Below are 13886 nucleotides of genomic sequence, written 5' to 3'. Positions count from 1 at the left end.
CATGTGGCTTATGCAACCCGTTACAAAATTCTCATCAATTTGACCATATGATTGCATTTTTATCAATGTATAAAGGTTTTAAGAGTGCATAATGCATCATCCTCATTTTAATTGGTCCAGTGCAATTAACTGTGAGATAACTTTGAATACTTGAATTTATAAATTAATTGTAACCAAATCTGAGTAGAGACAGAGACAATGTTTTTGTTTTAAGATATATTAGAAAATAATAATGAAAGAGAATTCAATATCTAGTTGGTATATTTGAATTACTCAAAGGTGTAATTTGGAAGAGGATGATGAGGCTTACCTCCTTCAACTATAATCATATAATATGCAAACAGGGCCACCCCTAGGAATTTTGCCACTCCATGCAGTAGCATATTTTGCCACCCCTTCTCCCTTATTTTTCGTATAGTCGCCCCGTGCAGTAGCATATTTTGCGGCCCCTTTTCCCTTATTTTTCATATAGTTTATGCCAACTTTGCCGCCCCAAAAAAACTTGCTGCCCCGTGCAAATGCACATCTTGCACCGTCAGTAGAGCTGGCCCTGTATGTAAAAGCTCTGACAGAAAATGAGACATTCAGTAGAATCATCAACACTGTTTCCCATTATAAATATGAGCAAAAAGTTATAAATTATTTATGGAAAATTATATATTACAAATCTGTCTATATTGGTGTCCTAAATACATCAGTTCGCATGCAAAACAGATGAAACTCAGAAAACAAAAACAGCAACTCATGACAAATGACAAGGCTCAATTGGATTGGTTGACACAATAACTAATTGCAGCCACTGAATTCAAGGTCTATTGTCTCAGCACGCATCCTATCTTGCCTTATGGGCAATTTAAAACCACTGGAATGCTAAGAATTTGACCCACTGCACCATCTGTACTTCTATTCAAAGGGCTCCAAGGTGTTTGTATTTGTGATCTCACACCAGGTTATTAAATGTTTTGCAATGCTTATGCATTGAAAGTGTCCTTTTCATGAAGCATTAGTATATTGTGTTTAATTTTAGTGGAGTCTTTAACAGGAATATTGAAAGTTTATTTTTCACTTGGTCAGACTATAATAAATTTAGTTTAATCCTTTATCCAAGTGTGTGCAAACAAAGTTTGCACCTGAAAGTATCTTCAGGACTGGGGTAAAGTGGTACAACCCCAGGCAACTCCTTGCAAAGGTGGAGCAAGCTACCAACACTCCTATCTCAGTATCTCCCATAATGCAAAACACATCTCCTTGCAGATATGTATAATGTTATGCATTAAGGGAAGGGTCACTACCCAGACTAGTTTCGACCTTTATTGAGGTCTCTTCAGTGGGAGCCAGGCCCAAGTGGCGATACCAGGCAGAAGCATTAGCAAGGTCATCTCCTCCTATAGGAGCTTCCAAACGGTGTGCCACCTTTTTATTAAATTACTCTGGATTTAGAGAAAGATGTTGAAAGTTTATTTTTCACTTGGTCAGACTATAATAAATTTAGTTTAATCCTTTATCCAAGTGTGTGCAAACAAAGTTTGCACCTGAAAGTATCTTCAAGACTGGGGTAAAGTGGTACAACACCAGGCAACTCCTTGCAAAGGCGGAGCAAGCTACCAACACTCCTATCTCAGTATCTCCCATAATGCAAAACACATCTCCTTGTGGATATGTATAATGTTATGCATTAAGGGAAGGCCAGGATTGGGGTAAAGTGTTGTACCACTTTACCCCAGTCATTAAGATACTTTCAGATGCAAACTTTGTTTGCACACACTTGGATAAAGGATTAAACTAAATTTATTTTAACAGGAGTAATTGCAAAAATATAATATTGGTGATATTGCTATTCTGTGGATGTGAACCGCACATCTAGTATACCCTGAATATTTGCCCCTGATACTCACACACTCATTACTCTCCAAGCAAAAAATCTAGTCGGTACAGCCTTACTAACTATGCTCTTACATAACTTCCATGGGTAACCCCTCTCTCTTCACTATAGAATCCCTTTAGTAACTTTAGTAAGTTTCTATCATGTACCCTCTTTTCTGCCTATTATCTAAACTTTGCAACTCACACACCTTCATCCTATCCTCATAGGGATCATTCCACAGATCTGTCACCAGCTTGGTCACTTTTCTCTGAATCCTCCCCACAACTTCCTGTTCTCCAAGAAATCCAGGTGACCAAATCTGTATACAGTAGTCGACATATGGCCAAATCATTGTATTATAAAGAGAGATAATAATCTCAGTGTCTTTACTTGTTGATAAGTTTTTCAGTAACCAGTGCTAAATTCCCAACTTTTTACAATATGCCCTCTCAACTTCCTGCCCCCATCTCAACTTCCTGCAATCCAACACCATCAATATGACAATATGTAACCTTTTCAACCTGATAACCTTACATTTTGTAACATTAAATTGACAATCATTATCTCTCACCCACAGTGCCAATTTATTTAAATCATCCTGCAGGATATCTGCATCACCTTTATCAATTATTGCCCTCCACAGTTTTGCATCATCAGCAAACAACTGAAATCTTTCCCTATATCATTGATATGCAAATTAAATGGCTCTAGTACAGAACCCTGAGGCATTCCACTAGTTACCCTAATTCTCCTATATTCTACACCACCACCACCACCACCACCATGTACTCTCTCATGACTGATTATCAGTCCTCCCCACCACCATCTATGCTACACACTTCATATCTTTTCCCATTTGCTCCAACTTTTATAATAGTTTTCCATGTGATATACTGCCAAATGCCTTTGTAAAGTGTCAAGGTGTAGTCATTTCCCTTATCTAATTCTGCTGTCACTTTGTTAGAAAATGTTAGTAAGTTACTAAAGCATGACCCATGACTTTTACAAAACCATGCTGCCCGCAATAGAGTATTGTATTTCTATCTACCTATTGCTAGAATTTACCTTGAACCAACTTTTCCGATACTTTAACCACCACTCCTGAGATATTAATTGGTCTAATTTGCTACTTCTGTTTTGGAACTACCTTTATGTGATGGAACTATCTTACCCTCTTTCCACTCCCTTGGAACTTTTTCAGAGTTGAGACCTAGATTGAACAATTTCAGTGGCATTGTGTATTCTCTTATACATTTATACAGCACATAGGCTGACCTGCCATCCAGTCCTGCTGCTGTATTCTTGTTGATATATGCTGAACATTCCCGTTTTTTATCTTCCTCAGTTATGACATCATGCTCTGTCACATCAACAACTATAAAATCTCCACCTGGATGATACACTTTGCAAAGTCATCTCAGCAATTCAAAATTTTTTTTGCTTCTGTCACTTTTTATAATCATCATTATTAAAGTATTCTGTCCATAATCATTCTTCTTATTTACTACACAATGAAAAAAAAAACTGTTTTGAATTTACTTTGGCCTGCTTAGCTAATTTTCTTTCATAATTTGATTTAATCTTCTTCACCATATGGTTACTCTTCTTTCCTGTGTTTTGTATTGCTCAAAGGCATGCATATCACCTTTTCCCTTCATATTTGCTGTCCGTGCGATTAGCCTAGTGGCTTTGCGCTTCACAACCATATGCCTGGGTAAGGAGTGGCCTAGGTTCGATTCCTGTCAATGACATGAGGAGCTTAAGAATCTTCCTCAGCCACCATAGCCAGGTTAGCAGGTCTTGGGCCAACCTGGCTATGGACAGCAGGGGTTTTTCTGCCAGTTTATCTAGGGTTTTTCATCCTGCAAGCAGACAAACCAGCCCCACGAACACACACAAATTACAGTCACGAATATTGACTCAGCCATAGGCCTGATTCGTCAGCTATGCCGGTCCCAAGCCTGGATAAAATTTGGAGGAATTGAGATGGTGCCATACCTTCCCATAAAAGGGACTCACAGCCATTGTATCATCATACAAAACTACTACTTCATATCTGCTCTACAATGTTTTCTTTTTTTTTTCATCATTTACATAACTAAGGTAGTTACACTTCCTCCAGTTGAGTAGAGTGATCATGCGGTCTTGACTAGGGAGGTTGCCAAATGTGGAATTTACAGTTAAGAAGCGGGGGGGGGGGGGATATGTGGAACTACAAGGTACTTGATTATGACAGCTGAGGAGCCAGCTTGGAGTAGTGTCATAGCACAAGAATCTATTAGGAAAGATGTTCATAGATGTCAAAAGTGTTTGACAGTTTGTTTAACAGTCACAATGTATACCCAAGGATAGGATAGACAGATAAGAGTAGCTATGAGGACTGATGGAGGAAAATTTGGAGGAATTTTCCTAGATCAAGCAGAGGTATATTGCAGAATATAGAAATGGAATTGGATGGAAATATTAGTCTCATATTACAAAAAATGTGCAAAGGAATTGCCAGTACCTCTGATTAGGCTGTTTTTCTACTTATGTTTAAGCTCATAGAATTCCAGAGGCGTGGATGAAGCGCAAAATAGTTCCATTGCATAAAGGAAGTTGCAGTATAGACTGATTTCAGTATCTCAGGAGTAGCAGTTAAAGTATAAGGGAACTTGGTTCAGAAGAAGATTTCAGGAGTGGGTAGATAAGAATAGTGATACTGTATGGTATGGTGTGGTGTGGTGGTAGTGTGTGTGTATGGGGGGGGGGGGAATTCATGGCTTTGTGAATAGTGTACCCTGCCTTAGTAGTTTATTCACATTTTATAACATGCCGACAATTGATTTAGATAAAGAGAATGACTACTTGATGATACTGCTGGACTCACAAAGGTGTTTGACAGGATACCATACAAAACTCTGTTATAGAAATCAGAACAAATGGTAATGGATATAAAGCTGGCAATACAGTTATGAAGGTACCAGTGGGCATACCAATAAATAGTATACGAAGAAGCAGAGTTTAGGAAGATGCAGGTGACAATCAGTGTGCAGCAGAATTTTGTTTGCATATTTTCTATAACATTAATTTGTTCACTAAAGTTATAGGAAATGATTTGAAGAGAAATATTCAGTGAATATTTCTCTTCATGCATATATATATATATATGTTGCATGCATATATATATATATATATATATATATATGCATGCAACAGATTTAGTCAGCTATCTGACATAATGGAAGAAAGTTAAGTGACTAAAAGCCAAAGGAAAACAAGATAGAAAACACTATTTATAATTTTGAACACACAACTAGTTTCATCTTCTTCCTAGAAGATTTTATTGGGTGCATAAAGTGGATGTGAAAAAAAAAAAAGAGAAATCATATATATATATTTGATGGGACAGACTTTCATAGCTATAGGACATTTTTTAAATAGCTTATATTATTTTATTATTATTATTATTATTTGACACCTTCAGGGAGTCTTAAGACTCATCAAGGGAGGGCACCTACTCTACAAATCTCCATCTCCACCACTCAACCTCATCCACAAATCACCTCATCTACAACAACGCCATCTACTGTCCACCATCACCACTATTATTTTCACAGACAATCATTAACATCCATGGCCACGGCGGGATTTGAACCCGCAGCCTTTTTGGCTGGAGAGCAGATACGTTAACCACTTGGCCTATAAAGCTAAAGATAATACAATAGAATTAACTATTTATAACTGAAAGTCTTGCTAGAAGACTTCATCCAGTTCATTACATAGAAATGAAAAAAATCAAATAAACAAAAAACATACTTGCTTACAACTGATATAGAATCAAAAATGGACTGCTAAAATTGAAGGAATTCTTGTACTAGATGGATTTGTTATGCACGGTGTTACTTGCATATGCTATAGTTAAATAGCAGAGGAGTAACAAGCAGAAAGGTTGTAGTGAGGTTCACATTAAGTCAGACAGGATTCATTATAATTTCTGTTGATTCCAAGATTTTTTTTGTAATTTCATTATAGCATCTATATATGATTTCACTGAGTGTGCAGTGGATTGGTCATTATCAGGATTAAAAGAATTACGAATATCACTAAATAATGCCTAGGCTATGGTTCTGACATAGACAGAACGGCGCCCATTGTTAGGTCATATACTTACCCTGGGCAACCACTATTTTGCCACTCCAAAATTCAAGATACCAGGATACTTTAGCTGTGTTTTTTTTTTTTTTTTTTTTTGCTGGGTGAAGCCAGGATCAAAGTTTGGTTAGAGGAATGATATCATACATATATATATATGTACTAGGGGGGGTCTTACCCATGGTGCCTATGGCTCCCCCCCCCCCCCCGAGTAGACCGGTTCTCCTTGAATTCTGATGACTCGAAAGAGGTTCTGCCCCCCGGCGCCCATTGGTAGGCCGATTCTCCTTGAATTCTGATGACTTGAATTTTGAAGACTCGCAAGGGGTCTCCCCCCCGGCGCCTATGCTGCCTGACCCCCCGAGTTCCAGACTGGTAGGCTGGTTCTCCTTGAATTCTGATGACTCAAATTTTGAAGACTCGACACTCAGGGTAGCCCCTGAGTTTCAAAACATTTCAAATAACTTGACAAAAAAAACTTACAAAAAAAGCTTATCATTTTATATTATACGGTAGATATACACACACATACAAAATGTGATATGTACAGTAGACATCTTTTCATGTGCAGGCAAGAATGCTAGATTATAAACTGTTACACTATTAGTATTGTAATATTTACAATACATATAATTTAATTTAAAATTAGGACTTGACAGTATATTACCATGTGTCTTGAGGGAATACTCTGTGGAATTGATGGAACCATTGGCACACCTATTTAACATGAGTTTTGCAACAAGGCTAGTCCCAAAGGAATGGAAAGCAGGGAAAATTGTTACACTTCACAAGGTGGGGGGGGGGGATAAGACAGGCTACATATACAAATTATAGGCCAATCTGTGTGTGTCTGAGGTTGTTAATGTGTTAGAGAAGTTGGTGAGGACTAGGATTCAGAAGTGGTTTGATAATAGTAGTATTCTTTATGAAGGTCAGTGTTGATTTGTTAGGGGATGGTCATGTTTTAGCCATTTACTTACGTATTACAACAAGATCACATATTCACTCAATACAGGGCATGTACTTCGATTTTTCAAAGGCCTTTGATAGACTGCCACATGACAAGCTAGTAGCTAAATTAAAAGAGATGAGATTAGATAACAGACCTGTGAGTTGGATAGCTGATTGGCTGTCAGACAGGTATCAGCACATTGTGTATGGAGGAGTGGTATCCCAAAAGAGGTAGGTCACTAGTGTAGTGCCACAGAGATCTGTTTTAGGACTAGTTTTATTGAAGATGTGCAGCTGTTTGCTGCCGTTGATGATGTGAAGTAGGAAGAGCTATCAGAAGTAGAGCAGGCATGACCTTGCAGGAGGATCTGAATGGAGTATGTGAGTGGGCAAATGAGTGGAGCATTCAGTTTAATGTTGCAAAGTTCAAGGTCTTGAAATTTTGTAGGCAAGCTTGGGATTTAGAGTATACAATTAATGGAGAAATTTTGAAGGAGGTGGAGGAGATGAGTGATCTGGGAGTGATAGTGGACAGAGAAACGAAGTTTAGGGGGTATCATTGCTAAAATTGTAAGAACATCCGAACAGATTATGACAATGATGAGAAGGACATTGACATGCAGAAGCAAAGAGATTATGGTTTCTTTGTTTAAGGCTTTGATCAGACCATATATGGACTGCTGTGCATGTATTTGGTTGCCTGTTTTTCATGGGAAATGAGGATGTATTGGATATGGTCCAGAGAAAGTTTATCAGGTCTGTGGAATGTCAAATACAAGGAGAAAGTGAGGGAATGCAAGTTACAGAACCTTGTGATTAGAAGCAGAGAGGATATGATTGAGTCATATAAGTTGTTGAGGAGTTGTTAAAGGTTAATATGGAGGAGATTTTTCATAGAGTAGAGTAGAGGGAGTCAGGGATAGAACCAGAGCCATCACTGGAAGCTATATAAGGAGGGTGGGAACAGAGGAGTGAGAAGTATATTCTTTGCATGGAAAATGATTGATGAGGGGAATGCATTGCCTGAAAGTGTGGTGAGTGCAGAAACTGTGAATAGGTTCAAGGCATGGTTCAATGATATTTTTTCATGATAGAACATAGACCTCCTGCAATGAGTCCTTTGACTTCATAAAGGCTAGATAATAATAATAATCATTATTTTTATTATATATGTAAATCAGAATCTTATTCTGAAATTAACTCTGTTAGCAGATCAAGTTCTCAGAAAATTTAATCCACCACCATCATTCTCGTTAACTTCTATGGAAGTTTCCCCTTTGCTCTTTCCATGTAACTATTTTGATGCCATCGAATATGGTGTATCATCTTTGGCACCATATCTCATTAATAAATTACGCCTCTGTTTATAAGATTTCATGGTCAAATATATATAGAAGTGGTTTGCCATTGCCTTCCTCCATATTTGCAGTGCATGTTGGCCTTATAGATCACTGCCTATCTGCCTTGAGAAGCCCTATTAGGGAAAACTTTCAATTCATCAGATAGCATAGCCATCTTAGCCCCAGGGTTACCTCCTCAAGATGCATTCAACTTGGGGTGATCAAAGAGTGCAATCAACTTGGAATGGGGGGGGGGGGTATATTGTAAAGATTGGAATAATATAAAGCTTGAAACATATTAAAGAAAAATAACCAGCTGAAAGAACTCTACAACATGCATGTACCTTGCAGAGCATGATTTTGTCCTTGATTCTTTCCTTGTATTCAGAGGAAAGAGATAAATTTAAAAAACTTGCTTTATAATAAATTATAAAGCATTGTTTTTATCCAGTATGCTCTAAAGCAACACAGTAGATTTTAATGTGCATGAAAATTATGTACATTATCTTAGCACAATGAAAATATGCAATTGCATATACTGCACTTTTTATGATGTAGGATGAATAGTATTTTTTTATATTTATCTATCATAAATCATATCACTGAATTTTCAAAGTTATGTGCCAAATATTAATAAATTATTATTAAGAATTCTATAATTGGCTTTCAGTATTTACATCAAAAGCAGTAGCATCTAGCCTGTTGCTTGTTGATATATTTTAATATGCATGCATAATTTGCAGCCTTTTTTATATTTAAGCTGACTTTTTAAATTCTAGTTAGCAGGAGTATAAACTTAACTTATATGGAAAAGAAGATGGGAATAACTTTGAGATGTTTGTTCATGCTTATTGTTGCAAAATTAGTTTAGGTATTTTCATAATTTGCAAAAAAGCTTTTGCAAATTATGTAAAGTAATTTTTTAAAAATTACTTATGTATTTGTAGTATATCTGATTGTTGTTTAGCAGTAGTAAATGATTTATTTCTTTGGAAGAAGAAAACAATTTAAAAGAACAGTAATTTAGTTAAAATTCTATATGACTACTTTTAAGAGATGGTGGTGGTGGGGGGGGTTATCAAGTCAGTTAATGCTCTAAATTTTTATGTGCAGACTAAAATATATTTTTCCTCAGTTTCCCATAAGTTGCCTTTTTTGAGTTCTAATGTAAAATAGTACCTCTATTTCTCACACAAGATTATGCATGCATATCTTTCAGCTTATCATAAATTTTTTTTTTTTCTAATACTCTCACACAGAGCCAATATATTAGTTGAAATGCTTATGCTAAGAATGTCATATAATATGCATGTATGCATGCTTGCTACTGAACTGAACGCTGCACTCTTTTTAAATCAAAGGAAATGCAGTTAATTATTGGTGGCACAAGTTAACACTTCAGTTAAGATTTAGAAAAACTGAATTTTGTGCCAGTGATATTTTCTTGGCACCCCTACAGACGAGGTCCCTTATCTCAAGGTACCCCTGCACACAATAATGAAGTTGACACGGGCAGCACATGGGTCTAAAGTTGAGGAGATCAAAATTCCCATTGATGCAGTCGATGACCACCAGCTTTTGTAAAGTTTCATCACTTCAAGATGTTAATACGCACAAGTATGTGTGCCTTGAAATAGTGCCATTTTTAGAAGTAAATTTTTAGTAAGAATTTGTTAATAGAAAAATTTTTGTTCATATGTAGGTTCCCTTTTTATTATTGGATTAATTTAATTGTTTTTATAGTGTATTAGTCAATTGTTATACATGTGATAATTAATTTGAGATTTGCTTTAATTTCTGTCAGAACTGCACTAACTCTTGAAAACTTAAGATATTAAATCATGATTGAAGTAAATTTGTATTTTAAAATAGTTAATCTCCCTTAACTTTTTGATAAGGCTGCATTTAATATATTTTAGTATACTTTCTGTGGATAATTTCTTTTTCTTTTTTTCTTTTGTGTGTGTGTGTTGAAGTTCAGTGTTTAATTATCATTATTATATTGAGCAACTATTAGAGACCAGTGACTGATCACAGTACTTTATCATGTTCAAATAGATTATTGGTTATAACCGAAAAAAAAAAAAAAAATTAAAATAATAATTGGAATGTGCATTGATTTTATCACGATTTACTTTTTTTTTTAATTGCATAAGCTGTAACACTTATAAATTAATAGTGATGGTCTTTTTTTTTTTGGAACCTCAATGTAATGAGGTGAAACATAAATTTTATGCTGTTTCTTCTTTCTTGCTTGCTTTGAATTTAGGGTGTGTATATATATCAATGTCATATGAAGGATTTTCCAAGATGTATATGTGTGTGTGTGGTGGGAGAATCCATGGACTTTTGACTTTTTTAAAGGAAAAAGGTGTGTCTTTCTTTAAATTTGCTTTTTTTTTCTACTGTTACCTTTTATCATTCCATTAATTAGTAACAAAATTATGACAGCAGTAAATCAGTATTGAGATATACACTCTTCAGCAGTGAGATATACACTCTTCTTAGTGGGGTGGCAGTCCCTTGGATCCTCTCCACTGCATGCATCATTGATATGTTACTCATCATTGGCGCAGTTCTGTGTAATCTTTATTTTTATATTAATCTTGAAAAGAAAAAAAAAAGAAAATCATGTATGAAAAAAATCTGTTAAACCCCCTATTTCATTTTATTCAAATTGTTCTGTTATTTAAATTACGTAATGTTTTCTTAAATGTAAAAATTAAAAATTTTATAATGTATTTATATGCCTAATTAATTCAAATAGAATATATATAACATTATATTGGATATCAAAGTGTAATAGTTAAAACATAATCAGCCAGGACTTCACTGTAAACAGGTTAAAGTTGTATCTAAAATATATATACCTAAGCGGAATATGTATAGTATTGTCAAAAGAGTAGTAAATGAATTATCATAATATGGATAAATAACTATCTGCAAAATGTATTCTCCTAAGAAAAGTCGTATAATTTAAGGATATTGTGAATAATATACAGTAGTCTATTTAAAATGGTGTTGGGATTGGAAATGTTGAAACAAATGCACAGAAATCCAAATTTATATCGAATTTTTTTAGTCATTTTATCTTTGTTATTTATTCCAATAATGATTTTTTGATGTATTAATTGTGCTTTATCAAAAAAAAAAAAAAAACTAGTCTGAAACTTATAGAATTGATCTTAATGATTTGTTTCATATAGTTTGAAGAAGAAAAAAAAACTTCAAGGGAAATAGAATAGTTCCTGTTTTTTCTGATTACATTTTAGCATATATAGTAAACTATATATTCATTTGTCACTTTCTCTGAACTAAGCTATATTAAAAATTTCCATCTTCTTACAATATTATTATTTTATTTATTTTTTAATTTTTGTAGTTGTTTGGTATTCATCTTTAAATATATCAGCAGATTAATTACAATGATTAAAAGGAGAAAAGAGGAACTGAAATGAAAAAACTTTATATTAAATTTATAGATTTTTAAGTAATAATTTAAATTTTTATTTAAAATATAAAAAAAAATAGGTTTCATTGCATATTATTTACAAAACACAGAAGTATATTTCTGTATCTGTAAATAATAACAATTAAATATATTTTCTAAATAACACATCTCCTTTATTTCTTTTTCTGCAGTTTTACAATTGATATGTTAACATTACATCTCTATCTTCAAATTATAAAATCTGATGGATTTTACACAAGAGACATAATTTTTTTCATCTTCTTGAGCCACCCAAGCCTTTTAATTCCACATATATATCCCTTCTTCACTGAAACTCTCATTCACTGTTTTAGCAACACTGCTGTTTTGGGTGGCCAAGTGTATAGCTGTATGGCATTTTTGCTTTGCTATTACATATATATTTCAGAAATTTTTTCAGGTGGAAGTCAGTTTTTTTTTTTTTTTTAGCTCTAGAGGCAAATTTCTGAATTATCTATTTTTAACCTTCCCACAATACTAAAGTGCTATTAGCCTTCAAACCTAAGTGGGACTTTCATTAATGCATTTTATCATGATTGTTATCATATAACAATATATACCATAATACCATATAACTTTACCCAAATTTGCATTATTCACACACACTGCCATTATTAATAAGTTATGGTAATTATCCAAAAAACAGAACCTATAGAATGCCACTAGTTTGGTTTCTTCTTTACCTTCTTCATTTGGAAACAATGCTCTCATATATGGTAGTAGTGTTGTTTGTGTGTAGGTGGAGAATTAAGTAGTAGGGGAGACAAAGATGTGTATAGAAGAGCAGAGTAACCCTCCCCCCAACGATGCCTTTGGACACTGCCAAATTTGTTACTGCAACAAATAAAATTTCATAGCTAAGTCTGTTACTCATTCCCATCTCCTTCCATTTAAATCTAAACTTACTTTGTGACAGAGTATCAAATGCCTTTGCAGAGTTTCAGTGCATCACTGCAAAACACATCCTTGTCACATTTGTCACTTGTGATAAAATGTTAATAAATTACTGTTAATAGTATTAATTACTGTTAATATTGATAATTAAATTATATTAATAGATAACAAGAGGTCATTCCTGGAAGTTATGAAAGGAAACCGTGAAGAAGAGTGTGAAGAGTGGTTTCTTTCCATGGAGGGTGGTTGAACCATGGAATGCATTGCCTGATGGAGTGGTGAGAGTGAGAACGGTCAATGAGTTTAAGGAGTGGTATGATAGACTTTGTGTTTCTTATGGCGGAACCTCCCCTCGATGAGTCTTGATAGACTTTGTGTTTCTTAGGAAGGACCTCCCACGATGAGTCTTTTGACTCCCTGGAGGCCTGGATAATAATAATAATAATTATAAAAACATTATTATTATTATTATTACTACCCCAAGACCTCATGGAGTTAAAGACTCATCTGGGAGATCCTTTTATCACACCCAGCTCATCATACCATGTCTTAAACACACTCAAACTCCTTGCAGAGACCACACTCTCAGGGAAGGCATTCCAATCATTTACAACTCTTCACGAAAAAAATCTGCCTCTCACTCCCCTACTTGCACTCTCTTTATCCAGTATCCAGGGATGACCTCTGGTTTACCCCCGATCTCCCACTATTTTCTGTAGAACTTCTCCAGCATTGATCCTTTAACAACCCCCTACTAACTTGTAGGTCTCTATCATATCCCCCCTCCCTCTTTCACCAGACTCTGCAAATTACATCTTTTCAATCTTTCCTCATACTCACATTCCAGAGGGTGTGAATAGGGGAAGTGAGAGGCAGTTTTTTTCGTGCAGATTTTTTTTGTGTAGGTATCAACAAGTTATGTATGGGGGAGCGATATCCAGGAAAAGGAAAGTCACTTGTGGAGTGCTTCAGGGGTCTGTTTTAGGGCCATTACTGTTCAAATCTTCACTTGAAATATCATAAATATACAAGTTAAACAGTAATGGTCCTAAAACAGACCCCTGAAGCACTCCACTAGTGACTTTCCTTTTCCTGGATATTGCTCCCCCATACACAACTTGTTGATACCTATCAGATAGCCAGTCTCCAATCCAATGCACTAATCTAATATCCAACCCCATCTGCTCTAGTTTGACTATCAACTTATCATTTG

The 13886-nt window shown here is 35.1% G+C and overlaps 1 protein-coding gene across 5 annotated transcripts in view; it reads left to right on the top strand.

Annotated features, from left to right (window-relative positions):
- The window catches only part of LOC150109923 (6-phosphofructo-2-kinase/fructose-2,6-bisphosphatase 1-like), a 463954-nt gene that overhangs the window by 338183 nt on the left and 111885 nt on the right, over window positions 1-13886 (top strand). Inside the window, exon 13 of one of the 5 annotated variants that reach the window (XM_090397305.1) lies at window positions 9749-11701. The exons of the other annotated variants lie outside the window; for them this stretch is intronic. Within the exon in view, the coding sequence (XP_090253431.1) occupies window positions 9749-9873 (125 nt within the window). The 3' untranslated portion in view covers window positions 9874-11701. Of the gene's footprint in view, window positions 1-9748; window positions 11702-13886 lie in introns of those variants that run through there. 5 annotated transcript variants of the gene reach the window in all.

This window comes from Typopeltis vanoorti, chromosome 1, assembly GCF_054136105.1.
Source record: "Typopeltis vanoorti isolate ZY-2024b chromosome 1, IOZ_Tvanoo_1.0, whole genome shotgun sequence".
NCBI classification, from domain to species: Eukaryota; Metazoa; Arthropoda; class Arachnida; order Uropygi; family Thelyphonidae; genus Typopeltis; species Typopeltis vanoorti.
This window is presented reverse-complemented; position numbering and strand designations above follow the sequence as displayed.